The 27460-nt window shown below is 41.1% G+C and overlaps 1 protein-coding gene across 3 annotated transcripts in view; it reads right to left on the minus strand.

Annotated features, from left to right (window-relative positions):
• Window positions 1–6246: 6246 nt before the first annotated feature.
• SLC29A3 (solute carrier family 29 member 3) overlaps window positions 6247–27460 on the minus strand; it is a 50620-nt gene continuing 29406 nt past the window's right edge. For 2 of the 3 annotated variants that reach the window (XM_042460861.1, XM_042460860.1), the window contains 4 exons: window positions 16299–16381; window positions 11185–11411; window positions 8608–8770; window positions 6247–7951 (listed from right to left, as the gene is read on the minus strand). In XM_042460861.1, coding sequence (XP_042316795.1) covers window positions 7276–7951; window positions 8608–8770; window positions 11185–11411; window positions 16299–16381 — 1149 coding nt within the window. In that variant the 3' untranslated portion in view covers window positions 6247–7275. Of the gene's footprint in view, window positions 7952–8603; window positions 8771–11184; window positions 11412–16298; window positions 16382–27460 lie in introns of those variants that run through there. The other variant, XM_042460862.1, reaches the window with a different exon arrangement.

A 27460-nucleotide genomic window follows, 5' to 3' on the forward strand; every position in this document is an offset into this window, starting at 1 on the left:
ATGGCAGGGATCACCATAAGTCAGAAATGACCTGAAGGCACACGACAAACAAGTCCATAAATGACAATTCCAAGATCTGGTAGAAACACATATGTTTATTCAATTAAACTTTAAGTTGCAATGTGTTCTGGGGCTTGTGGTGTTAATGGTGCCTGCCAGCCAGTGCCGTGCACCACTGCCTCCTACTTAAAATACATAGAACCATTTTTATCCCAGAACTAAACCTGGTAATTTGCACAGGCAATCGTGAGCGTTTTCAAATGTGCTCAAATAGTGTTTCATTTATAAAAAGCCAGAGAGAACAAGAGGCCATCCAACCATTCATCTAGCTTTGACCCTTCCTCACTCACAAGTTTCAAATCAAAATGTAGAAGGGAATAGGTATTTCCAGTCTTTGCAGAAGACTGTGTTTCATCTGGTCACCAAAAATGAACAAGGATTGCCTCCCACCAACTAAACAGAGAATTTTAAACAAAAATTGGGTATTTTGCACATTTCAAGAACATGCATGACAGGCACAGGTACATGCCGAAGATGAGCTAATAATATTTTAAAAAATCCCCAAACACCAGTGTCAGGCTTTTACTTTGTAGAGTGGTTTGCTAGGCTAATTCAAACAAAGAGCAGGAGAGCAGTCATAGCTCAGCTGCATGCAAAAGTTCCTCAACACTGAATTTTGCAAGCCACAAACTTCATTTGTTTTTTTAGACTTGAGGTCTGCTTTGTCAAGATGTCCTAGCACTTCATTGCACCCACACTTAAAGGAGGAGGGAGAGTGGGACCTGATACAGGAAACCTGACTATATACTTGATCTTGGAAACATATTTCAGGGTGTGGGCCATGCAACAAAATGCAAAATCCATAAAAAAGTGATGCTCAGCATGGCCAAAATGGAGAGTGGTTTCTGCAGGGACCACAAATACGAAGGCAGCTGCCATCATTGCTGAAAACCCACAAAAAACCTGCAAGAAAGGTTAATTGTTTAAATATGGGTTCGGGGAAGAAGCCCCAAATTGGGTGTGGGCATCATCAAGACGGTCCAGACCCACTTCGGGGTTTTGGTCCTGTGTCATGTAAGCAGGATGCAATGAGGGTGGGACAAACTCAGGGTAAATCATCCATGTAGATAAGGCCTACATCACCTAAGCTATGCCACTGGTGTGGTTCTAATGGTATAATCTGTTGCCAAAAAGTTCAGAAAAGTGGCTTTCTGGATGATCACTTCCACAATGCATCTATCAGCATGGACAGTGGCCTTGTTGGCAGGGTGGATTCTGGCAACAGTAGCTCCAGAAAGTAATTTTCTTAGCTCTAGAATTTCTCCTACATAAATGTCACTTGTGTTATTCATGTACAATTTGGATGGATTCATAGAGAGCCTAGCATAAGAGAAGATCTCAAACATGTTGACAAGAAAGAGAAAGGGGAAAAAAAATTAGTTTAGTCTCCCTAGCCAGACTCTACAACTGTTACCTTAAAATGTACATAGTCTCTCTTTTACTAGACACAAGCAACAGGTTCCTACAAGGATGTCACTTGATCCACCCAAACATGTCTCTCCTTTCCTCTAGTACCTACGCTGGAAATGCAGCTCAACAGACCATTGCTGGAATCACCACATCAGACATTTCCTCTGCACATAAATATTATGCATGTAGTAAAATGTGACACATGAAACAGGTGTTTTAGTGTTTTAACCAAGCCTGCAAAAGCATTACTTTGACACAGGGAAAACTGAGGTCAGCTTAGAACAATCTTAAGTACTTCTTTAATATTTAAATATTAGAAACAATTTGGAAAGCTATTGAAACGTCACCTCAGATTTGACCAATACACAAATGAGTAATCATAGTTATTCCCATCACTGTACCGAGACAGATCTATTCCTGAAACAAGTTGTTTTCATTGGAGTTTTACTCTAAGATAAGCATGTGCAAACTTGCTGGACTTGCACGAAACTGACTTATCACTGTAGTTTTAACATAATGATTAAAATAAACTTAAGACATTCAATAACAAATCTGTTCTCCTCTAGAATGCTTTTGTTTACTCAAAATAATACTCTAGATTTCAGCAAATCCCTTTCTTTAAAATTATCCAGCTTTTTTAATGAAAAAGCCCAGTTCCACAGTACTGGAAATATCACCCCATGCTGCATTAATTTTTATAAGTAAACACCGTTCACAAAGAGCTCAATTCCAAGAGGCAGGGATTGCACAAGATTAATGTTAACAGGATTCACTGTTGTCACTTAATTAAACAGTCACAGAGGCATCCTTTAAGCAGATATACATACATACATACATATATAGAGAGAGAATTGTACCTCAAATCCTACTGAGTTTAATGGGCTTACTGGTAGGTGACTGGGCATTTGGCTTGCAGCAGGTTTGCTGATATAAAGGAAATGAGGGACTGAGTAACTTGCATAGGAGAATGAATGAGCAGGTACAACCTATTTAGCTAATTCATTGCTGCAAAGTACCTCTGTGGCCATCGTCTCCCCACCAGGCTTTCTTCCAGTTTTAAAATTAAAAACAAAACACAGGGTTTAGATGGTGTAGAATTCAAAGACATAGCCGTGTTAATCTGAAAAAATGTTTAATTACTTCATACTTCGTAGGCTTGAGTTTACATGTCCAATTAAAAAGATTCTATGTACAGCGCTGTGTAAATTTACAGCACTTTATAAATAAAGCTTAATAATAATAATAATAATAATAATAATAATAATAATAATAATAATAATAATATGCATCTGAGGAAGTAGGCTCAAGTATATGAAAGCTCATGCTACCAACTACTTTTATTTCAACTGGTCTCAAAGATGCTACAAGATCCCTTTGCATACTTAGAGGGCGTAGTTGTTTAATATCTTCTCCAATATGTCAATTTCCCCCTGCAAGTTTTCTCCCCCCTGGGTTAACTTGTGTTTGATGAAAAATTAACTGAGGGGTCTCTTTCTTTAGAAAGAGATTTAAATAAATGGACACAAATTTAATATTAGACATGAATACCCACCCCCTCCAAAACCAGTTACAGACTTCTCAATCTCCCTGGACTCACATCAAGAGGAATGACCTCGAGGTACTTGTTCTGGAACAGAAAAATAATCAAGGGAATATCTGTATTTACAAATTCTAATGTATTAACAAAGAAAAGAAAAGTCACAATGATTTCTTGCCTGCCTGCCTGCCTGCCTATCTGGTTGTTGTTGTGGGCTCCAAGTCATTTCTGACTTATAGCAATCCTTGTGTGAACTGATCATGGAGTTTTCTTGGCAAGATTTCTTCAGAGGGGGTTTGCCATTGCCTTTCTCTGAGGCAGAGAGAGTGTGACTTGGCCAAGGTCAACCAGTGGGCTGAGAAGGGATTTGAATTTGGGGGGGGGTGTGTGTCATTCCCACTGCAGTTTGCTCCGAAGCGGGATTCGGGGCAAATGACTCTTGTTCCCATTTGAAACCGCTTCCGATCCTCATTGATCGATTCCAGGAGGAAAGAAGCAGGACAAACACAAAAACCCCAGGGCTTCCTGACACTAGTTTAAAAGTGTTTTTCTTTTTTAGAAGCATCGATTCTGAAGCATGCCCAATAAGTGGGAACACCAGACCAGAATCAATTCTTTTTTTTTACAATAGGATTGCTAGTAAAATCAATATATTACTTGCTTTAGCAACAGATCGATTTTTCAATTATTTCTCCTCCTCCCAGGTCCCCCAGCCTTGCCTTCCTCCCTCAGGCTTTATGCAGTGCAGCTACAGCCCAAGCCAAGCTCCCGTTGTGAGGGTTTTAAGGGGGGAAAGCCACCGCTGCTTGCTCGGTGCTGGCCGGGCTTCTGGTGCTACTGCACCACCATTGCTGCTTGCCCTGTGCTGGCTGACAAACAGCCTGGCATGTGTTCCTGTCTTCCATGAGGGAAGGAGGGACCTGGGAAGGAAAGAGAGAGGGAGGGAGGAGAGGGGAGGGGAGGGAAAGAGAGAGGAAGAAAGAAAGAAAGAGAGAGAGGGTCCGGTCAGGACAGCAGCCTTCTGAAGGGGTTCTCAGGGGGAAGGGGGCAACCGGCTGAAGCATTGTTGCCTTCCCCAGCTCCATCCAATGGGAATGACAAGTGTTCCCAGCAAAAAAAGCAATTCTACAAAAGGTCCTTTTTCATAGTGAGAGAACGAGGTGCCTTTTGGAATCGCTTCGCAAAGCGGAACCAAATTGGAACGTGGATTATACTCTAAGTGGAAATGACCCCCTGGTCTCCAGAGTTGCATTCCAGTGCTTAAAGCACTGGGTCATACCTACCTAAATATGCTAGTTTCAATAACAGGTACCTATGTATCAAAAGAATACTCTTCAGTAAAATGTCTTCATCAGACTAATTTTCAGTTAAGCAGAATGTATTGCTTTGGTCCCTTGGGACCCATAGACCAGCTGCTTGACAGACCTGGATCATCCAACACAACCCCTTTGAAGGTTTATGGCATAAGTTGCATGTTTTTATATCCTATCACATTCTAGTCCCATCCTCACAACTATGTAACTACAGTATGTTCAAATGCCTATGGCTGGAATATCATGATACATCAATGCATCTAGACAGGTAGATTAATTTATTTTTTAAAAATAGCATTCATCAGTTTCAAAGTGCCACTAGATTTTTCCCCTTCCTCCTCTCCATTTCAAATTTATTATGGGAAGTAATTTGGGTGCATTGAGAAAAGCTGGTATTCAGAGTGAGCACAAAACAATTTCAGGATAGAAAGGCATGAACCTAGGCTACATTCCTGTACAAACTGAGTGATAAAACAAATCCTATCCCACTTCCCATTTTGTAACAATTGTACTTTTTATAGTTCTGATAATAGCAGAAGTCTTTGAATTTTCTTTTGCTGATTAACTTGACTTCCTTGGCACTCAGCCTTAGAACTCACCATCAGTACAGAAGTTGCTTAAAAATACACATTGGAGTCTTACTGCTTTATGGTATACTCTTTATCCAGCATTACTCCATGATCCTCCTCCATTTAAAAATAGCTTCCCTATGGTTGTGCATTTATTGCACACATTTTCAACCTCTATTCAGGGAGCATTAATTTAACAGAAGCTGCTTAATAGGCATTTTTCTCTTAAAGAGGGAAAATACAATGCCTATAAGAAATATGCAGTAAAGTTAACAGGTCCTTTAAAGAATTCTTCTAGAACAAAAGCTATCATTTTTAATGACTCAGAGATCAATTCCAATAAAAATATTAGAATCCACAATTTAATCTCCTAGGCGGGTTACAGACGGGCAAAAAGGGGTGTGTTCATGACGTCATGAAGGTATAGCCTTCAGACGGCCCTTACCTGAATGCCGCCATGAACACGCCCCCCGCACGCCCCAAGCGGGAAGAAGCAGCATTAAAAAGGTGCTGCTTTTTCCCGCTTCTTTTCTATATAGTGCGCAGCTGCGCATCTCCATCTGTAAGCTGCTGCACTGGTACGTCAGAATTGCTACGCCGCTACTTTAAGTTGCCCATTTAAAAGCTCCGTGTCTGCTGCGTCGCATAATGAGTCGGGGTCCTGGAACATGCGCAGTTTGTAGTCAACTTTAATTGCAGCGTCAGATGCCATGCAGGTGTGGAAGCTGCAGCACAACTGCAGCGCATTTTAAGACTCGTAACCCTAACCCTAACTCTAACCCTAGAGCAACATGTACGCATGCACTGCTAGAATCGTGGAAAGTTTGGAATTTAAAGTGCACCCCTACACACATTCCTGTGCCATTTTCACCTAACAATAAAAAAACGCTAAAACTTTAAATATTTACATATGTACAAGGGAGGTGATGGGGGATGGCAGGGGGACAGCGGTGGCAGCGGCGACAGCTGTGGTTGTGCATTGCAGATTCAGCAAGAGCGCGGGGACCAAAGGAGAGGAGGCATCTATGATGCTGGTGACACTGGCAACGTGCAAGCGGACAAAGATGCCAACACCAGTTGATCACCAGCTGGCAGGAGACCACCTTTGTTCTTGGGCAGGGTGGGGGAAAAAGTTTTAAAGGGGCTTGGGCACTTTAAATGTGCACATAGGCTTTCTGCTGCCGCTGCTGAGCACCGCAGCTGCGCAGCTGCGCATCCGCCAGCCGGCAAAAGAAAAAAAAAGCCCCGTTTTTGGCCGCCCATGTGGAAGCTGCCTCTCTCTTTGCGGCGTCCTCCGAGGTGGCGGTATGGAAACTGCGGGTCAGAAATGGCCCCAGGTGAGGCGTCTTCACTGCCCCCCATGTGGAAGCCCCAACACCTGAGCCACGCCCCCAGGGCGGGCGGTCTGGAGGCTCCGTATTCAGCAGAATACACCTCCAAGACGTCTTCCCCTGCCCGTCTGTAACCCGCCCTAGTGTCCTTAACAAATAATTAGTGACTCCTTTTGTCACAAACGCTTTGAGAAAAACTCTATACATATTGCTGTTGTTGTGCACCTTCAAGTCATTTCTGACATATAGTAACCCTAAGGTGATGCTTTTACAGGGTTTTCTGGGGCTGAGAGGCTGTGACTCACTCAAGATCACTCAGCAGGTTTCCATGGCTGAGAAGGAAATTGAAACTCGATTCCCAGAATCCTAGTCCTCAAACCGATATACCACACTGACTCTTTTGTACATATATTGCTATTGTTGTTAACTACCTTCAAGTCGATCTTCACTCATGATGATCCCATGGATGAGACATCTCCAAGACTCCCTAATCTCCACTGCTCTACTTAGTTCCTGTAAATTCATACCCATGACCTCCTTAAGAGAGTCCACCTATCTGACATGTGGCCTTCTTCTCTTTCTACTTCCCTCAGTTTCCTAACATGATTGTTTTCTCTAGTGAGTTGTGCCTTCTCATGGCGTGACCAAAATTCAACAGCCTCAGCCTAGTCATCTTGGCTTCCAGGGAGGTTTCTGTTTTGAGCTGTCCTAGGGCCCATTTGTTTGTCTTTTTGGCTCTCCACAGGATCCACATAATACCTGGACACACTATTATAATCCCACTGTCCAGACAAAGGTGAGAGACTTATTTGAATAGAATTTGGTCCCTGTGTCTTGTGAACTGTGTATTTTGCATTACTTGTGCATTTGGCCCTTGTATTTTATGATTCGCTTCTGAGGTTCTGGCACATTACCAGAGGGCAAAAGTATTCAGACCAGCTCCTAAATCAGAAAATGGCTACCTTTGGCACATGTCTGTCTGGCTGAAAATGTCAGAAAATGACTTGATATCAATGAGGCTCAGGAATGGACTGGAATACTCCTGCTTCCTTCTTCTATATAAGATGGACAACAAGAACTGAGAAGCCTGACCCCAAAGCCAACCCTAGCATCAAGAATAACATCATTAATACTCCTGCTGCCTCTGACAATTCTTTGGGAGTGACCTTGGGGCCGTAGATCATTGATAGGGTACTCAGGTAGCCATTGCTAAATCCCAGGAGCACAGTGAAGACCACTGGATAGACATCTTGGGTAAAGACTACCCTTCTGATGTGCATTCGTGGCTGATAGTTGCAAAGTATGAAGACTGGTATGAAAAAAGTCCTCAGCAGAGCCATAGTAGGAAGCAACTTGCTTTTTGGTCCAGGGACCTGGATCCAGGCTGTGATCTGGCGTCCACACCAGTCAGCAAAGTTATACAGCAGAAAGCTTGTGAGGGGAGTGAAGTATTTGTCTGTCCACACACTCCCTGAGAACTTGTTGACAGATTCTATGCTGGATGAGATGGCAGGAAAAATGATGATAGAGATGAAATAGACATAGAAGACACAGAAGCCCAATGAACTGATGTTCTTCAGGATGGACCACAGGGGAGGCACTGCTCCAGTATAGTTTCTGTTCAATGGAAACTGGCTGATGTTGTCTGTTGCCACATCCTCTTCCTCAACATAATCAGTAGGCAAGATGCATGGTGACTGTGTAATGTCCTGCTGTCTTTTTAAATAGTATCTGAAAGAAGATGAAGATGGAAGAAAGGCACTATCATTCCACAATCACTTTGACAGATAAACATTAAGATGGAAAAACTAAGAATAAAACAGAAGATCATAATCATTACCACCATCAGTCTCTACAAAGGTATCTCATCAAAAGCCAGCAAGGACAACCACAGTATCAAACACCATGTCAACTTTATGTATTATTTAAACTTTATGTATTATTTTGCATTTGCCAGACTTCCAAAATGTACCATGAGAAAGTGCAAAGAGCCATACAGGCTCCAGGATACACCAGCAAAATGGAGAAGCTTAGCACAGACACTGTAGTAAATCCCCAGAAGTTAAAGAATTTGCTTTTTTGGGCTGCACCTCTGCAGAGATTCCTCTTAGCTATTCTGACTGGGGCATTCCAGAAGCTTTTGTCCAAAAATGTAACATTTTCAAGCTCTGGCAAATCCTATAGTTAATCCCAGTTTCTGTGTGGGGTTTTGATTAAAGCAGGATGCTCAGTCTGGAGGGAGCAAAGCAGAGCAGTAATGGATGTAGTGCATAGCAAGAGACGAGCTCTCAGAAAAGGCGGCCTCATAGCATCCTGAGAGAGATGTTTTGGAATTAAGCCACTCAGTCCCCTGCTGAGGATTGACCTAATGGCCCAACAAGATTTACCTGGTATACTCCATCTTAGGAAGGATCAAGTACATCCCAATACACAGAATAATGAAGATGTCTGCTGTCAGGAAATAGGCCAAAGTACTGTCTGTAACATCAGAGGCTGCTGCCAGGTCCACCACCACTGCAATGGCACTCAATGTGCCTCCCATGGCCTGACCTATATGGCAAGAGTGATAAAAAGAGAGGGTGGAAAGGAAAGAGAACAAAAATCAATGAATGGTGACATAGTAAGCCTCAGCCTCTGCTGGCACATTCAGAAGATGCTTTGGGTACCAAGCTGCTCTAAAATAAAAAAAAGAAGAAGCTGAAATTCAGGAGCAAGAGAGTAAAGATGATAGAGCCTGATATTCCAGCTGTATTTAATTATTTAATTTGATAATTTGAATTATTAGTAATTATTAATAATATATTATCCTTATACTTACAGTATTTCTATCCTGCCTTTTTCACATACCGACTTACAACGATTAAAAAAAGTGGTTTACAACAATTTAAAATAAATAGTTAAAAACCCACAGTATATAGAAGTTAACACACAACTAAACAATAAGAAAAACTTAAGACTAGGTTAAAATATATATTACTAAAACCTACCCATGCACGCACACATAACAGCACAACAATTAGCAATATCCAGTAAATACAAGAGGCTTTGCTGTATAATAAGCACAGCATATATACTTTTGTTTTTGTCCCAAGATTTGGGCAAAAATACTGTTGGGGACTACCTCTCTCAGAATCCCCTATCAGCATGGCCAGTGTAGTCCAGAAAAGTAGTTTTCTTGAATTTTTACCCCTGCATCTTCCCACTCCTGCAACCAAGCATGCCTTTTCATCCTTCCCCCTCGCTAAATGCACTTGTGAGGTTGTGGTTAGATAATTGTGATAATCCTGTTGCTTCTTTGGGGAAGTTTAGATTTGGTTATTTACAGATGCATAAAAAGGTGAACAAAAAGCATATGTGGGGGAAGAAGTTAATGCATGGGGAAAGGGACATATCTAGGGTTGCAGCCATTGACTTATGACCACCAAAGAGCCTCACCCTTCACATAGCAAGCTGCTTTTAAATTTTTTTGGTGTCATTCCAGATTGGCTGGGGAGGGGAGTGTGTATTTTGCTGGTTGTGTATTTTGCTAGTACCACATGTAGTTTCTAGACATGTTAGGTGCTTTCTTTGTTAAATTTTTTTACAATCCTAACCATTTGTTTTGACAATCCTATCCATTTGGCAAACAGGGGAACACCAACAGGCTCTCATTTCCCATGCTTAAAAAACTACCACAGCCAGGTCTTGGAAAAGTTACTTTTTGGACCATAAGCTCCAGAACCCTCTCTGCCAGCGTGGCCATGTACACATATGCCCCCTATTGCAGGTTTAAAATTAGCTGTTATGGCTAGGAATAACACAAACTAGAGTCTAATTTGCACTGTAAAATTAAACCAGTTAGACACTGCTTTATCTGCCATGGCACAAAGATATGGAATTCCGGAATTTGTAGTTCTGTGACATTTAGCCTTATCTGCTAGAGAGCTCTGGTGCCACAAGGTACAAATCCTAGGATGGAGTCATGACAGTTAAGAGTGGTGTAAAACTGGATTGTTTCTGCAGTGCAGATTAGATCCAGGTCAATTTTTAAAATCCTGATTCTGGAAAGTAGTATTTCAATTGTCTTGTGAGTAATGCTTTCTGTACTCCCATCTTTATTTCCTGAGGCTACTGTTTTCTCTACATATGGTGTGGCTTTTCTATATCTATACTAAAAAAAAAGTTATGGATGATCTCACAGTTTGTAAATGTAAGGAGGTTTTTATAGTAGGGCCTGTGGTGAGAACTGCCACAATGGGTCAACCCCTAATAACACCATTTGCTGTAGCCCAGAAAACAAAGTCTGAAATCTTTGTACTGATTTCCATTTTCCTCCTTTCACCCTGCCATCCTTCTGCCTTCAAGTATTTTTCCAGTGGTAACAACACCTCCCAAACCTCGAGGGGCCTCATCATTCATAGCTGCAAACATGGAACTCATCAGTTATGGAAATGAATGCTAATGCTGAATACAAAATGAGACAATGCAAGTTTTTTATTTTCCTGGAGACACAAACAAACATGGAGCTGAATGCAGATGTTTTCTTTTTATTTAAAAACTTAATTCTAGTTCCTCAACAGAGATGTCATAAGGCGAGACTTTTAAAAGAGGAATAGTGAACCGAGAGAAGGGTCGAAACCCAGGATGAAATGACAACTCAGCTCACTCCATCTGCTGAGTTTCTCCTGAAACTTCCTTTTTGAAACATTCCACAGTTCTTTATTTAAATGCCAACTTGCATTTTTCTTTACTGAGACTGAACTCATGGTCATGTGAGTACAAGCAGACAAACCCTCAAGTTTAAATACAGCACATTTGTCTGCTCACAAACAAAATTAAAGGACTCAGCAATTGCACCGTCCTCCCTTTACTCATTGAATTCTAAGTTTAGGTGTCAGAGGGAGATATATTTTAACTTTTGTAAGCCACTTTGGATTCCATGTCAAGAGAAAGGTAGAGTATAAAATAAATAAATTAAATAAAACCTGAAATCAATGCCTGGGAATTCCGCATAGGGAAACATCCTGATAGGCCAAAGATGCTACTGCTGAAGACTGTGGCAGCACCGCTGCTGACAACCACACTAAGGAGAGTGATGATAAAAAACCACGGAGTCCAAGCAGAGGTGTCCATTTTCACCAACGCTGTGATCACCAGGAAAACAGCTAACATGATAACCAAGGAGGACAGGATGCGTACACTGACAGAGACCCTGGAGTGGGGGGAAAAAACCAATGGTTAGCATGTGGCTTTTGAACGAGAGACCTCATTGTCTTGAGATTTTATAACATTACTGACTGGATGTTACAGTATTGGAGGACAGACTTAAAAAAAAAGGAAACAGACAGGCAAGAGAGATTCTAAGCAATGCGTAATGGGGAAAATAAAAGCAGAAATTTGATGAAGGCATACTGTGAGTTGTCAGAATGAGGCTCCTCAGTTCCTGCTCTTGGGATTTGTAGAATCTGATGATACAAGATTCACTTGTACAGCCAAGGAATTAGCCTAAATTAGTCCTACTGTTATCTATGTTGATTGATAAACACCATGAATAAACCTTTTGAAAGGGCTCAAAAGAAAATTCAACAAACAAAAATTATGCATGCACATCTGGAGTGACCTTAAAATGAGTTTATTACACTCAACATTAAAATCACAACTGAACACAACTGAGACACAGGTCCAAAACACACTGGAGAAATAATCCAGTTTGAAACTGCTTCAACTGTCATGGCTCAGTGCTATGGAATCTTGGGAATTGTTGTTTATTGACATCAGACCTACAAAACTACAGTTCCCAGAATTCCCTAGCACTGAGCTAGGGCACTTAAAGCAGTTTCAAACTGGATTACTTCTGCAGTGTGTATTGTATTTAACACCATGCTTTCATAGTCTCTTCTGGCTCCAAGTTCCATAAGAATTCATTATCCTCACACCATAGTCAAGGACTCATTGCTTTAAAGGATCCATTTCATATATTCCACTGAGAACAATCTGAGTTTGTTACAAAATGAATGCTCACTAGGAACTGCAGCCATTTACCCTTTGATGAGCATGCTTATATAATACACATTTTTGTTGCATTCTCATTTAGAAAACATCAGATTCACACCTAAAAATGCAATATCTGAAGTGACACAGTGTGACCAAGTGCTGGGTTCCAGCTCTGTCCCTTAGAAAGCACACTTTTATTCTTCTCTGAAATGTTCTGTGAAGCCAAGATGCTTGCTCTCCCTACCCCTCACTACATACAGCTATCTAGAAATCCTTTGAGCCAATTGCATAGTTTAAGCTGTTGGCCATGGAAAAGACACATAAGAAACCACTGCTTGGAAAAGCTGCTTTTTGAATTACAAGTCCCCAGACAGTATGACCCATGGCCATTTCCAGGCCTCTGTAAGTCATCACACTATCTAATGCAACACAAGAGTAGCTAGCAACAGAGGAGTAGCCTGCAGGGAGACAGTTAATTCTGGAGCATCACATTACAGTGCTTGAAAACAGTCTGCATACAGGAAATTAAATGTTCTTTCTAACAAACTGAAACTCCCTTATTTCTACAGTACCTCACTCTGTTGAAAAAGAATTCCTTGTTCTTCAGTTTGGCTAACTTAAAGTTTAATGTTAACTTTAATGTGATATAATTGTTGTGGTGTCTTTATGTGTATGGGGATGGAGAATATGGTATTTTATCTAAGATCCCCACACTGCCTTGCTACAGCCTTGGACCATAAGCAACCTAGTTACTTACGCCTGCTCTTCTGCTGATGTGGCATCTCTTTGGGGGGTTTCCAAGAACTTTAGGGAAGCCAGGTAGCTAGGAAGGTGGAACCAACATCTTGGCTGTTCTGAAGCAATACTCTGGGGATGTCAGAGCTATTTACGAAGAACAAGGGACAAAAATCTGAGAAGCCTATGGGAAAACCTCCTCACCAACAGTGCAGAGCTCAAAGCACATGTTTGTTTGTCTGTTTTTAAAAAACAGACATCAAACAACACAGATCCTACCTTTCCCTATCAGTTTTCACTGATTCTGTCTCTCCATAAACCCAGCCAATCTGGAAAAGTCCATTGCTAAATGAAATAACAACACCACTGTGCAGCAATAACAAAGATAGAGTCTGTTGGGGGAATATTGCAAGCTAGGGAAAAGCAACCACATGATTACTACAAGATAATGAGCTGCTTGAATAGGAAAGTTACTTATTATAGACACGGAATGGTTTATCAGCTCCCCTTCAACTCAGAGGGCAAGGATGGAAAAGGGGGAAGAAAATGACAATGGTTTAGCAATGAATAGCTCTTCTATTTCTTCTTTGGGGATGAGACCCTGGGTTTTGTGATATACATCCTACTCTTAAGGGACTCCAGGTGAGATATACTTCCTGCCAACTAACTGTGCAGTTTTAGAAATGTTGCCTGCCTGACTCAGGGACTCCTGACAAATACAACCTGTTCCACACAGAATACTTTTAAAATGACACACCAAGCAAACAAAATGAATTATGGATGGATGAAGAGGAGAGCCAGTTAACAGTTTCATTTCTTGCACTTTTAGCACACCGCTGCTGCTTGCTTTCCTCCTCCCCGGACCTTCCACCTCCAATGTCACCTTCACCCACACAGGCATGAAATCTGTTTTGGAAGCACTGTCATATTTTAGCCGCCATCAGTGCCCTTAACAAGGGTGGAGCACAGAGTAGCCATAAGTTACCCTTTGCAGGCAACTGAACTACAGGGAACTGATTTGCTCCGGAGTTTCCATAAATGCAAGCCTGCCTCATGAGTATTTATGACACTGAAAACTTAGCATAATAAAACACTTATTGATTATGGATGTGCCACTCAGCAGAATCAACAATGTGCCAAAGATAAATGAATGCCACATTTAAAATGTAAGGCATTAAGCACATAATGGGTTTTGCAAAATGGATTTCCATCCTGGAGAATATATAGAAGAAGAACAGGAATTGCTATCTCTGGGTGTCCTCCCCTTCTGCTTCTTTGCTGCTTTTCATGGCATAACTGGGGGTAGAGGGGGGGATTCTATTCTAGGAATTCTAGAAAGAAGGGAAGGAGCTGTAAAAGAAAGTGCTTGGACATTTATATGGAGAGAACAAATGAGGACTTTCTCAGCCAGAATACTATAAAGACCAAACAAGCCAGCCCTACTTAAGGAGATGTTTGGTGGAATGTTTCAGAAGCACTGCCTTAAACTACAGAAGGTATATTTGCCTATTCTGGGATTATCAAAGTGGAGGGGGTGGATAAAGAGAAGAAAACGGGCATGGTCTCATCTCAATTCTTGCAAAGCAAATGATCAAGGTGTTGCTTTATGGCTTGCTCTTGCTGAGATTTCCATCCAGAAAGCAGGATGCTGTTTCTCCAATTCTCTTGGCAGGGGGTGGTAGATATAAATAACTAACCTCACTTTTTACCCTGCCAAGGCATGACCATACTTTACCAAGCACACACACAGACATGTATGTGTGTGTGCATGAGCACAGAGAGAGAGAGAGAGAGAGAGAGGATGGAATCCAATAGGAATTCCTGCTTGGAATTATTCCAACAACAGAACTGTTTCTGCTGTTTCCTTCCCAACACATCCTGAAAATCTCCTTTGAGGGGTTTGAAAACCTTCTGGCAGTTTTGAGGCATTGTGAAGGGCTATAAAGGGTAAAGCAAGAAAGCCCTGTTGCAGTAATTAATTTAGCATTAGTATAACACTGGATTTAGGCCAAAGTTTGTATGAAAGGCAGGTGGTAGAACCACAAGTCTACACTACATGTTGAAGATTGAAGATTTTACACTTAAATTCAAGAGAGTCAATTGAAGATTTTACACTTAAATTCAAGAGAGTCAAATATCTCTATATAAAAATTTCAAAATTTCTCCCCCTTTCTTTGTGAGTAGGTGATCAAACCTGAGAAGATCTCAGGATAGAGCAGTTGCTGGTATCATCCTGGGAAATGGTGGTGATGATTTTTTCATCATGCACCAGGTGTAAATGTGCGTGTTAAGAGTAGAGGCAGAATGCATCATGACATAGTCAGCATCATAACCATGTTGTTTGATACAGATCAGCTAACAGTGAAAGTAGATTACTTCATCTTAGGTTACATTATTCTGTCTCCTCCTTGACACACAGCATGGTTGGGTCTTCGTCAGGTCCACCCACTGGAATTTACCATGTCCTCAGAAGAAAAATCTGGGAAGTGTTTTTATGTGTCTGTGTTCAAAGAAGATATATTACATCTCAAAGCTATATAAACTACTCAGAATTATCTTCATTTTCTTGAAGCATATGTAAGTACACAATGACTTTCCAAAACATTGTGTTGTGAAGATATTTTATATCCACCAAGAGATTCTGGCACTTCCGAAATGGTGCTATGTGTGATACCTATGGGATTCTCTGTTCCATGACTACGTCCATCACGCAAAGTGTGTGTGTGGCCACTATACAAAGTTTAGCCCTTCTTTTCTGCTAACCTTTTTTTCCTCTGTAACAGCTCCCTTAAGGAAGGACTGCACAGGAAAACTGGAATTGGGGAAATTTAAAATAATTCTTCCTCCATCTTCTTCCCTGAAAGTGGCACTCTCCCAGCTCCATTTTGCAAGTACAAATCAAATAGCAAGTGACATTATTTTCAAGTATGAAAATGTCAATAGTAAGGAAATTCTTTTAGGCTAACACTTGGTTCCTGCTGGACCAAGAGATTCAACTGGTCGGGTAACTTTACCTAAAGCAACTTGCTCGGGTCTTGTCTCTCTCTTTAGGCAATAGATTTCAAGCTGCTAAACTCAAAGGTTTCATTCTCTCCTTGCCTCAGGCTTTGCTAATCCTTCCTAGGTTAGGTTATGATCACAACTGCACATCTCCCTGCTTGGAACTAAACAGAAAAAAAAAAAAGAGGCATGATCACCATGAGACATTTTGCAGTAAAGGGTTTTCTGACTAAACCCATTTCCCATCAACAGTTTTTAGCTTGACTTCTGGCCCACTGCTGTGCTAACACTGCAATCTGGGGATTGAAATGGCTTGGCCAAGACTGCAGGGAGGGGACAAAGTGGTGGGAAATCATGTAGATGCACTTACTTGTTGACTAGCAGGAAGTTCCCAATCAAGCAGAGGACTGAAGGCACAGTGGAAGCCACGGAAATGTAGCTTTCAAAGAAGTCCTGGGAGGAAAATAAGAAATGTCAAAGTTTTCTTTAAAAAAAAGATGTAGAAGAGAACAAGGCCATAGTATGACCTGTACCTGAGTGTCACAAGTTGCAGAGGCAGAGGTCTAAGGTCATGGCTTCATGCAACTGGAAAGCTCACACCTGTAGATTTGGCAAAGGGCTTAAACTTACAACACCCTTTATTTGTTTAGCTGAGAAGCATTCTGCTGTTGTACACATCAAGATAATCTTACTGTGTTATTGGTCTCTCTGGAATGTGCTTTGTATGGTAATTTTTCTTTACTTCTGATCTGAGGAAACAAAAACTTTGGAGCACTCAATATAAGCAGCAAAAAACAGGAGACACATTTCAATGTGCTCAAAGCTAGCACCTTGAGATGTGTCTCCTGTGTCCTTCTATTACAGAGATTTCTTCAGCTTCATGAATTGCATCACCAGCCATGACATGAACCCTAGCATCTTCAGGACAACAGCATCCATCTACACATGAGACAAAGTTGGAAAATAGTGCCTTTGGTGATGTCTACTGCATAAAACCATTTATGTCTCATCACTGCCTTGTTTTCTAAGTGTTGTTAGAGAACACCTTCCCAATGATGGGGAAAATCCGCCAATAAGCTCCCAATTGTGTTGTTATAGTATTAGATCTCAGGTGCAATAAGTTACTCCTATGACAGTTCTGGCACAAGGCAGTCATGTGGTTTCAGTATCTCCTCCTCTTCCCCCTCGCTGTCCCAGATCAGCCTTTTTAAATTAATTATTTTATTTTATTTTATTTGTTGTTAAAACAGAATTGTGTTTAAAAACAATACACACACAAATGAAGGGCACATTAGGTAGGGCACAGGGCAGGAAGATGAGGTTAAGGATGAGGGTAGAAGAGAACGTGCAGGACCAGCATCAGCCTGGTCGCATTATTGAAGAGAGGGGTGATAAGAGGTGCTCTCAAACTGGTATCTATGCATTTCCTTTCATTAATGTGATTGTGGCAACAACAGGAGTGTGATAAAGTCCTGTGATATTTATCTAGATTAGCAATTGATGCCCTGGCACTGAAGAGATGTCCATGTTTCTGGAGAATAAACCTCAAATGACAGAGTAAACCACTGAATGCAGTAAGGGTACAGTCAAAATTATGGGGTCCATGAGCCAATTTTTTATGCCTAGGTCCACTGTAGGCTGTTCCAGTCTCTCAAAAGCCAAACCAGAAGGATCTGGGAATCCACTTCTGATCTTGTAAAAGCCTTCTTTGCATGCATTTTTTTTGGGGAAAAAAATTCTCTTCCACCCCACAAAACTTCCGTCTCTCACTTTCCCTCGACATTACCGCACTACAATCTTATAGTGCTGCTATTCTACTTTAACTTCTCTGGCTGCCCCCTGTTGCATTCTGAGGTTTATAGTTCAATGAGGCCTAAGAGCTCTGGCTGAGGATTCTAAATGCTCCACCTTAAACTGCAAATCCCAAAATACAGCAGGAGGCAGCCAGAGCAGATCAAGTGGAATAGCAACGCTATAAGAGTGTAGTGCAGTAATCTACCCTGTCCCTATCTCTCTTATATTAATGTCACCTTTTCTACATCTTACTGATTCCTACTCAGATTTGAAATAAATTTACAGGAATAAGAGATTCACTTTTCAGTTTCCTGTCTCAGATAGCCTCTATGCAGTTACCAATGTACAGGGTGACCAGATGTCCTCCTTTGCCAGGACATGTCATACATTTCAACCTTCTATCCAGGAGGAATTTCAAAATGTCCTCAGTTCTGAGCATGACTAAGAAGCATGTTTTTCTATAGCCTCTGTCCTAAATTCTCCCTCAATATCCTACATTTCTGGTGCTTTGTCCTCCTTTGTGATTATGGCATCTGGTCACTCTGCCAATGTAAAACACAGAAGAACAACCAGGATCTAAAGAAGACCATTCCCCTCCCAAACTGCCCTTACTGCTGGTAATTAACTAAATTATCATATTCTAATCCGACAGCTATTTGCATTAATTAAAGGACCAGCTTGGAAATGTAACATTTGTTGGCTCTTTAGCACAGGCTCTCCTTTAATTAATTAATAATTTATTTGTGGAATTAAATTAACACATAACATCTAAGTTAAATCAGCCAATTTAAATATTAATTTGTGTACATGAGCTTTTTCTATTCCAAAATTTCTAACTTAATTGATAACTTATTTATCACTGATATGAAGCAATGCTCGTAAATACAACACGTTTGCTTTAGTTCCATCAGTTGGTAGCTGCCATGTCAGTAGGGCAGTGAATCCATTCTGGGTTTTAAGATGAACATTAAAAGTCAAAGGCTTAGCACCTTGGCTAGCTCCCTAACACAGAGTAGATTCACCACAATATTGGCATGAAAGCTGCCACTGATAGCTACCCATGCCTGTGACAACTGTTTTTGACGCATTGCTGACCTGTTCGCAAGTTTCCCTGCCTCTGGTTATCTGCAAGTGAACAGACAAAGAAGTGTCAACAGAATGAAAGAGAAGCTATCTCTCTTCTACTTTTTTTTCCCTGGCCTTTAGTGCCTCACAAATTACTAACACAGGCACATGTGGGGTTATGACAATCTGGTAAACTCTTTTCTAGGTTAGTAGTTAGTGTAGATATACAGTATTTACATGAAATGATTAACCAACTCTGCAAATCAAGGCTACCTTCTCATTCTTCTTCCTTGATTCTCTCAAACCTCCCCCTTTCCCCTCACATAGGAACACAGGTACACAGAACCCTAATGCAAGCTTGCATGTATAAAACTGCCTTTGGAAAATGCCAAAGAAGCCGGCCAAACACATTTCTGAAAAGAGAATGCCCTTTTCTCCACTCTTCACCATCAGCTCAATTAGCTTCCAATAATCGGCTTTCTAAATCAATGGAAAGTATGACCAGAGCATGGAAAAAACTACACGTTTGGATTCCAGGGTCATACTGGCTGCGAGATTCTGGGAGATGAAGTCCAATAATGCAAGGCTCCATTTAGGATTTATAAGAGGATGGGAGAGTATTACAGTTACAGCATCTCCAGCGCAACACACTGATCTCTCTATTCATGTACAATGCTGATTACTTAAAATATACATATGTTTACCTTCTCCAAATGGAAGGAGGGGGGGGATAATACCCATTGGCTTTAGTAAAAAGTCTGCCCTGAGCTGCCAAGATGCTTTGGGAAACTAGCTTTTTATTCAGCTTAAAAACTCAGCAGCAGAAGCAGCTGGGCTCCTGCTGGGCTGAAAAAGCAGTTGAGGCCTTGGGTGAGGGAGCAAAGCACTAGAGCGTTACCTGGATCACAGGGCATGAAATTAGCAGCAGCAAGCAGGCTGCAGCCAGAAATAGGATGCTGTTGTTAGGCGCTCAGCTTCAGATAGCCAAGGCCCTGAGTCCCGCTTTTAACAAGTCTGAACAGGGACACTGAACTCTTCCCCTGTCCGTCACCCCTGTCCATCACTCACGCCTTGCACTCTGCAACATCTAATTCCCTGGAAGCAACCGGTTCCAAAAGGATGCTGGAAATTGCAACAGCAGAGCACACATCACCTTCCCTTTTGCAGCCTGACAGCCAAGTTCTGAACTGAACTTCCCTATTAATTTATTATCAGCACTTTCAAAGAAATGATCATGGTCCCAGCAGGTAAGGCTACAGGTGTTTTAAAAAGGGAAAAGAAGAAACGAGTTAGAACTATATTTGGTCAGGTACTGAAGTCCCCATAGGTGAGGCATTCAACCAGTTCAGAATATAGTAGATCTGTGTTGTGTATACAGTAAGCCTGTTTATGTCCTGCTGGTTTTGGTAAGATCTTTTCTGGTTGCCCATTTGTTTCCAGGCACAATTCAAAACAGCTGTCTTTGAAATCGAACATCTTTATCAAGGCTGGGATGAGTACCTGCTTCCATATGAATCACTGCAATAATTGAGATCTCCATCAGAGGCTGGGCAAGGAGAGATCTGGGGTATTGGGAAAAGGGGAGGAATTAAGAAATAGCTTGTTTTGTGCTCATTCATTTACTTGTTTTATTGTTAGGCATGGGTCTAAATACTGTAAAGGCACCAGATCCTGTCTGATTTTGGAAGCTAAGCAGAGTTATTACTTGGATGAGAGACCACCAATGAATTGTTGTTGTTGTGTGTCTTTAAGTCATTTCCATGTTATGGTGACCCTATCATGGGGTTTTCTTGGCAAGATTTGTTCAGAGGAGGTTTGCCATTGCCTTCTCCTGTGGCTGAGAGCATGTGACTTGCCTAGGGTCACCCAGTGGCTTTCATGGTTAAGCTACAAATTGGACCCTGGTCTCCAGAGTCACATTCCGACACTCAAACCACTACACCTTGCTAATGTAGGCTATCTTTCACAGGCCAAACTATTAAGTATTTTTTGCCTAAGAAAATCCTATGAAATTAATGGGGCCACCATAAGTCAACAGGCAACTTGAAAGCACACACACATACCTTGGCTCCATCATTAATCAGAATGGAGATTGCGGTCAAGAAAGGCTGGTTGTTGTGTGTTTTCAGTGGCACCCTGTTCACTCCTTATCTGTGGAACTCCCTTCCCATACTAAATTAACATGAAGCTATGTTATGTCGTAGCATTCACAAATGGATGAAAAACTGGATAACAAATTCAAAACTACATGGGAAAACACACTGGAGGGAACTGTAACTCCATGTATGTAATACATTGGCCTGTTACAGACTGCCCAAATAAAGCTGCTTTGGGTCTCTTTGGAGGTACGCTATTTAAATGATGCATGGGTCTTAAGAGTCTGGAAGCTGCACCAAAGCTGCACTCCAGTGCTTAGGAATGGAGTGTGGCTTTGGTGCGACCTCCGCTTTATTTGGGCAGTCTGTAACAGGCCATTATCTTTACAAAAGTCCCGGTAATGTTGCCATGTATAAAGATCAAAGGAAAGCATAGTAAGGTATTCTACCAATGATATTTAATACCAACACATTTGAATAAAATATACAAGAATAAACTCAGATAATATGGATATGAAAACACTGGGAGTTTGGACATATAGAATTGCTATTCTTTGGAAGATTAATTAAATATACAATCAATTTAACTATCAATTTACTTCTGGTTGACTCACTAGAAATGTTACTTGGTTACGTAAAAGAGTGAAGAAAGAAAAATTATGAGGGTTTTTAAAAAGAATTTCTTTCAAATTTCAAACTGGAAATTAGTCTAGATGAAGAATGTGACAGACCATTTTGATCAGATGGTTCCTCAGATATAGTTTGGGTGCACAGCATTATTTGTTAAGTTAGACTAGTGATACATTATAAATATGATTACTTCATACATAATAACAGTGCATTAAAATATCTATGGGCACACCTGTAAAACACTTAAGGGTGCAGCCAGCAGTATGAGGAAGAGGGAGACAGCAGATGCCTTACATTGCACTTGATTGATGAGCCCATCATCCATCTAGCCAACTACCCCTGAAAGAAGATATGGAAATGCAATGCAAGGATACCCCATGGCTTGTGAGGAATAAATCCATTTAATCATTCAAGGCTTGAAACTGTACCCCCCTCCTTCAAAAAGCCACTGCTGATGTGGCCAAAATATCATGACTGGTTAATGTCAGATTGGGTTGGTCATCCTTCTGGTTCCCTAGTCTAATCTTTAACCACCCTGTGCTTCTGTGTCTTCCTCTTCATAGATCTGCAGCAGCAAGATTAGTTTGCTCTTATCAGTTGTTATCTATGAGAAATTTCTGGCTGTGTTGTCCTCCCAGAAATCACCACACGGAGGGAGCTATAATTAAACATCACACTGCAGGAGACTGCTCTGCTTTACAGATCCTGGGTTCAATCAGTGCTTAATTTCTAGAAAAGGCAGAGATGCCAGAATTTAGCCCAAACTATTTCTAGATCTAGCTAGCAGGTATACATTTATGTAAGACTATGTACAATATCAGACCATTAGAATTTCTGGTCCTGGGCTGCATCTGCACTGCAGAAATCATGCACTTCGACACCATTTGAACTGCCATGGCTTCATGCTATGGGATCCTGGGATTTGAGGTTTGTTATGACAACAGAGCTCTCTGACAGAAAGTTAAATATCTCACAATACAACAAATCCCAGAACTCCACAGCATTGAGCAGTTAAAATGGTGTCAAATTGCATATTTCTGCAGTGCAGATGCAGCCTTGGTTTCCTTTTCTCAGTTCTTTTATGGAAATGAATGCTTGATACAATGGACGACTAGAGAGGACAAACTTATTTTATTGTTTTACTAATGTAAATGATTTCTTTTTTCAATTAGATTTTTTTTTTCTGTTCCTGCTTCTCACACTTAGCAAAAGAAAGAGAGTTCCTGAACAGTTCAAACCCCTATAGCTCCATTTATATAAAAAAGTAAATTCAATTTGAAATTATTTTCTGAATAAACCATACTATTAATGTATCATCCATAATAATTTTATGCCAAACCAAGTTAACCATAATACATGTTATATTCCTCAAATGGCAAAGGTCTAATCTGCACTGCAGAAATAATCCAGTTTGACACCACTTTAACTGCCATAGCTCAATGCTATGGAATTCTGGGATTTGTATTTCTGTGAGATATTTAGCCTTCTCAGTCAGAGAGCTCTGGTGCCACAACAAACTACAAATCTCAGGATCCCACAGCATAAAGCCATGGCAGTTAAAGTGGTGTCAAACTGCATTATTTCTCCAGTACAGAACGGACCAAAGAGACTTTCGGTCTGTAAAGGGTACTACAACTGAATTCCTGCCCCCAGAAAATATTAGTTTTTACAAAATGGTACAGAAAGCACACTATTTGAAATTTGAAAATCATTTCATTACAAAATCATTATTAAAAGTCTGGCTGAAATATAAAAGGAAATTTTATAACAAAGTGCAAATTTTTAATAGGGAAAAACTGGGAAAAGTTTCTTTTCTGTGAAATTTCTAGAAATTGTATATTTCTACTGAAGTTACTATGTTAGTAATTCCAACACACACACACAAGCTTCCATGATTTTACTGGACCATTAGTGCCAGTCATTTGCCTCTTCAGATACTAGGTCAGGCCTTCCTAGCAGGCTGCTCGGCTTCAAGCTGTGTAATCAACTTGGTATGTTGGACGTATTTGCCCGTCAGACCACTTCGTTTCACTTGAGTGTTCCTGGCAATAACTTGGGCATTATTAAAATTCCTGTGCAATGGCAAAAGAAACACTGCCATTTTCAAAATGTGAAGTGCTAAGAAATATTTAACATCTCCAGCTTCCATTGTTCTTTTGCAAGACCAAACCCGCTTGGTCTCAACATTTGTCCACTTCATGGGAACTCAAGCAGAGTTGAGCACAAGAGAGCATCACAGTGTTAAGGCAGTGCTTTTTTATCTGGTGTGGGGTACCAGTGCAGCCCCACTCACACATTTTAATATAGAAAATGTCAATGTTTCAAGAATAAAAGTGGACTACAAGCCACTTCCAGTTCTTTCCGTAGTCCATACAGCCCCTACAGGAGGGAGCATAAGACAGAACATTGGCTGTCAAACTCACTGTAGTTGCCCATCCTTGCATTATGACACTGAAGGCTTTACCCCAGATCATCAGAAATCTTACTGACACAACAGGCTTTCAGAATTTTACCAGATACTTTCCCCACACTTCATGTTTTTCATGAATGTCCAAGTGTCTAGAAACTTGCTGTTTTATGTATTTTAAATGCAGGTTGAGTGTTCCTTATTTGAAATGCTTGGACCAGAGGTGTTTGGATTTTGGATTTTTTTGAGGGGGGGGTTTGGAGACCACATATTGCATATGAACAATGAATATCTTGGGAATGGACCCAAGTCTAAACACAAAATTCATTTATGTTTCATAGGCCTGTTACAGACAGCCAAAATAGCTGCTTCGAGTCACAGTGGAGGTATGGGTGTTCAATGATGTATGCGTCCTAAGATCCAGAAGTCATACCAAAGCCATGCTCCAGACTGGAGCGTGGCTTGGGTGGCAGCTTCTGGACTCTTAGGCGCAGGTACATTGAAACACCAACCCCACTGTGACTCGAAGCAGCTTTATTTGGCTGTCTGTAACAAGCCATAGACACCTTATACAGATAGCCTGAAGGTAATTTATACAATAATTTGTGGCTGAAACAAATGGTTTACACTGAACCATCAGAAGCAAGGAGTCACATCTATAGGAAAAATGTTTTGGTTTTGGAATATTTGGAATTTTTGGAAATTCTGGATAAGGGAAACTCAACCTCGATGCCTTTTAGGACTCAAAGATCTCCACAAGGCAGCAGGCAAGATTTTGAAAAACCACATATTAGAGATATCCCAGAGGTCTCTCACTGGAAAATAGTGACACACAAAAACATACAGGAACACATTTGAGGAAAAAGCTGACTTCTGTTGGTATCATTGCCTGCACTCTCTCAGGACAACAGAATATAAACCAGAAGTATACAATTCCATCTGTAATCCCTGAAGATGATGATGAAGTTGGGCCAGCAAGCAGGTTTTTACATCTGATCCCTTCCAGCAAATGGAATTGCATGATGGAACAATGAACAGACTTCAGTGAAGTGACTCTGCTCTCCTGTCGCTAACCTGGGCCCTTCCTTCCCATGAATTTGGGAGAGCAAGGGGCTGGGTTGTGCTGACTTGGCTGTCTAATGTTTCTTCAGATACAGCATTTCATTTTCAGGGTCAAGCCAGCACATTCCATAAGCAATAAAACTCATTATGGTTTTCATAGTACATACTACCCCCAGTCTTCCTAGCTCAGGCCCCTGAATGTCCTGTTTAAATTAGGCCACTGCAGCCCTACTGGATTGGGTAAAGAGTGGGGAGGTTCCCATACATAACTTTTCAACTGCAACAACATGACCCCCTTTTTGCTTGGAATAGACAGCCATAAAGTTTCCTACCACACAGCTAGGTCATTTTACATACATATCACTTGGCACCATTAAAACAATAATCCAATTCAGCTCATATCAGTTTAGGGGGCCTTCCAAGTTATTCCATCTGGCTATTTGTTGCGTGTATGCATGTGTGTGTGTGTGTGTGTGAGGAAAGAGACTCTGTGTGTGTGACAGAGAGACTGCTGATCAACTGACTAACTGGTTTCACAGTTACTGAGCAGCCTTGTAAATAATTACAAATTTCCCAGCTGACAGAACCTGTTTCCTAATCCCACTGTCCAAAATGAGAGAAGTTAGTAAAAACAAACAAACACAAAACACACTGCCTGAAATGTATACATTCACTAGGCAATTGGATATATACTGATTTGTATTAAGCCTAAAATATCCTTTGAAGTGGTGACAGGACAAATCAATTGGTGTAACCGCTTATCATCCAGTCTTATGTATTGAGTGGCATTCTAACAGGCCAAGTCTAAGCATAAGGATTATGGACCTTGCCTTACACGGGGGATCCGTTCTGGACCCCCCCCCCCCCCCCCGCATAAGGCTAATTCCATGTATGCTTGAGCCCCTTGCAACCATGCACTCCCTGCAGCTTGAGCATATATGCTCAGGCCACATATAGCACCCTGCATATAGCAGTCCACTGTATTTTTGTTGCCTGAACCAGTAATGTCCGGAATTGTGTCCATTCCTGGCAACCCAATTCAAGAGGCAATATCAAGTACAGTGCTCCCGGGTTCGAAATTAATTCGTCGCCGCGCTTTCGTAACCCGAAAAGCCTTCGCAAGCCGAAAACCCATAGGCGCTAATGGGGAAAACCGCCGCGATTTTCGTGTGAAATAGCGCGAAAGCACCAAAATTTTTTCGTAACCCGAAAAAACCTTGCGTAACCCGGAACAGTTATTTCCTATGGGATTTTTTCGTTTCATCCCGGAAATTTCGTACGTGGGTATTTCGTATCCCGAGTAACAATGTAGAGAATATCAAGTCATGTCTATATCATTTATCAGTGCATTTAAGCACACCTTAAGCAGTTTGCAATGTGTAAGCTAATTTCCCCCATCAAGCTGGGTACTCATTTTAGCAACCTATAGAAGGAAGTAAGGCTGAGTGGACCCTAAAGCCCTGCCTGGGATTGAACTCTCAATCTTGTGGCTGTGAATGGCTGCAGTACTGACATTTAACCATTGCACCAATATCCAGAGGGATATTGACAGGCTGAAATGTGTCCAGAGGAGGATGACCAAAATGATGAAAGTTGTGGAAACCAGGCCCTATGAAGAGTGGCTTGAGGACCTGGGTATGTTTAGCCTGGTGAAGAGAAGGTTAAGAGGTGACATAATGGCCATGTTTAAGTATTTTAAAGGCTGTCATATTGAAGATGGAGCAGTCTTGTTTTCTGCTACTCCAGAGATTAGAGCACATAGCAATGGAGTCAAACTACAGGAAAAGCAATTCTGCCTAAACATTAGGAAGAACTTTCAGATGGTAAGAGCTATTTGCTAGTGGAATATGCTGCCTTGGAAAGTGGAGGAGTCTCCTTCTTTGGAGGTTTTAAAACAGAGGCTGGAAGATCATCTGTCAGGAGTGCTTTGATTGTGTATTCCTGCATGGTTAGGAGTTGGACTGGATGGCCCTTGTGGTCTCTTCTGTGATTCTATGTGAAAAACTTGTTGGTTTTTTTTTTTTAGCAGAAAACCCCACATGTATATTTCTGCACTGAATAATTTCCTGAAACACATCTGAATGTGTAAATATTGGGCAAAAAATATGCACAAATATTCTGCAGTGGGGAGAATCTGGATAAATTATTCATCTATTACACGAGAGGACAAAACAATTGACGATTGCATACCTGCATTTTAGAGACATTGGAGAATGCAGAATGAAAAGCGACATCAATTACCTTCTAGGACACACAGAAGGAACTAGTTGAATGCCACATTTATTCCTGGATGTCTGGTAATGGAGGCTTTGTATTAACATTTCCAACTGAGTAGCTAGTTTACTGTGTTACAACAAAAGCATCAAAGAGCCCTGTGGCACCTTAAAGGCAGTTTTGTTACACCAAGCAAAAAAGCAAGCAAGTAAGCAAGCAAACAAGCTTTCATAGAGCACAGTCCACTTCATGAGATGTTTAAAA

Source organism: Sceloporus undulatus, chromosome 3, assembly GCF_019175285.1.
Source record: "Sceloporus undulatus isolate JIND9_A2432 ecotype Alabama chromosome 3, SceUnd_v1.1, whole genome shotgun sequence".
Classification (NCBI taxonomy): domain Eukaryota; kingdom Metazoa; phylum Chordata; class Lepidosauria; order Squamata; family Phrynosomatidae; genus Sceloporus; species Sceloporus undulatus.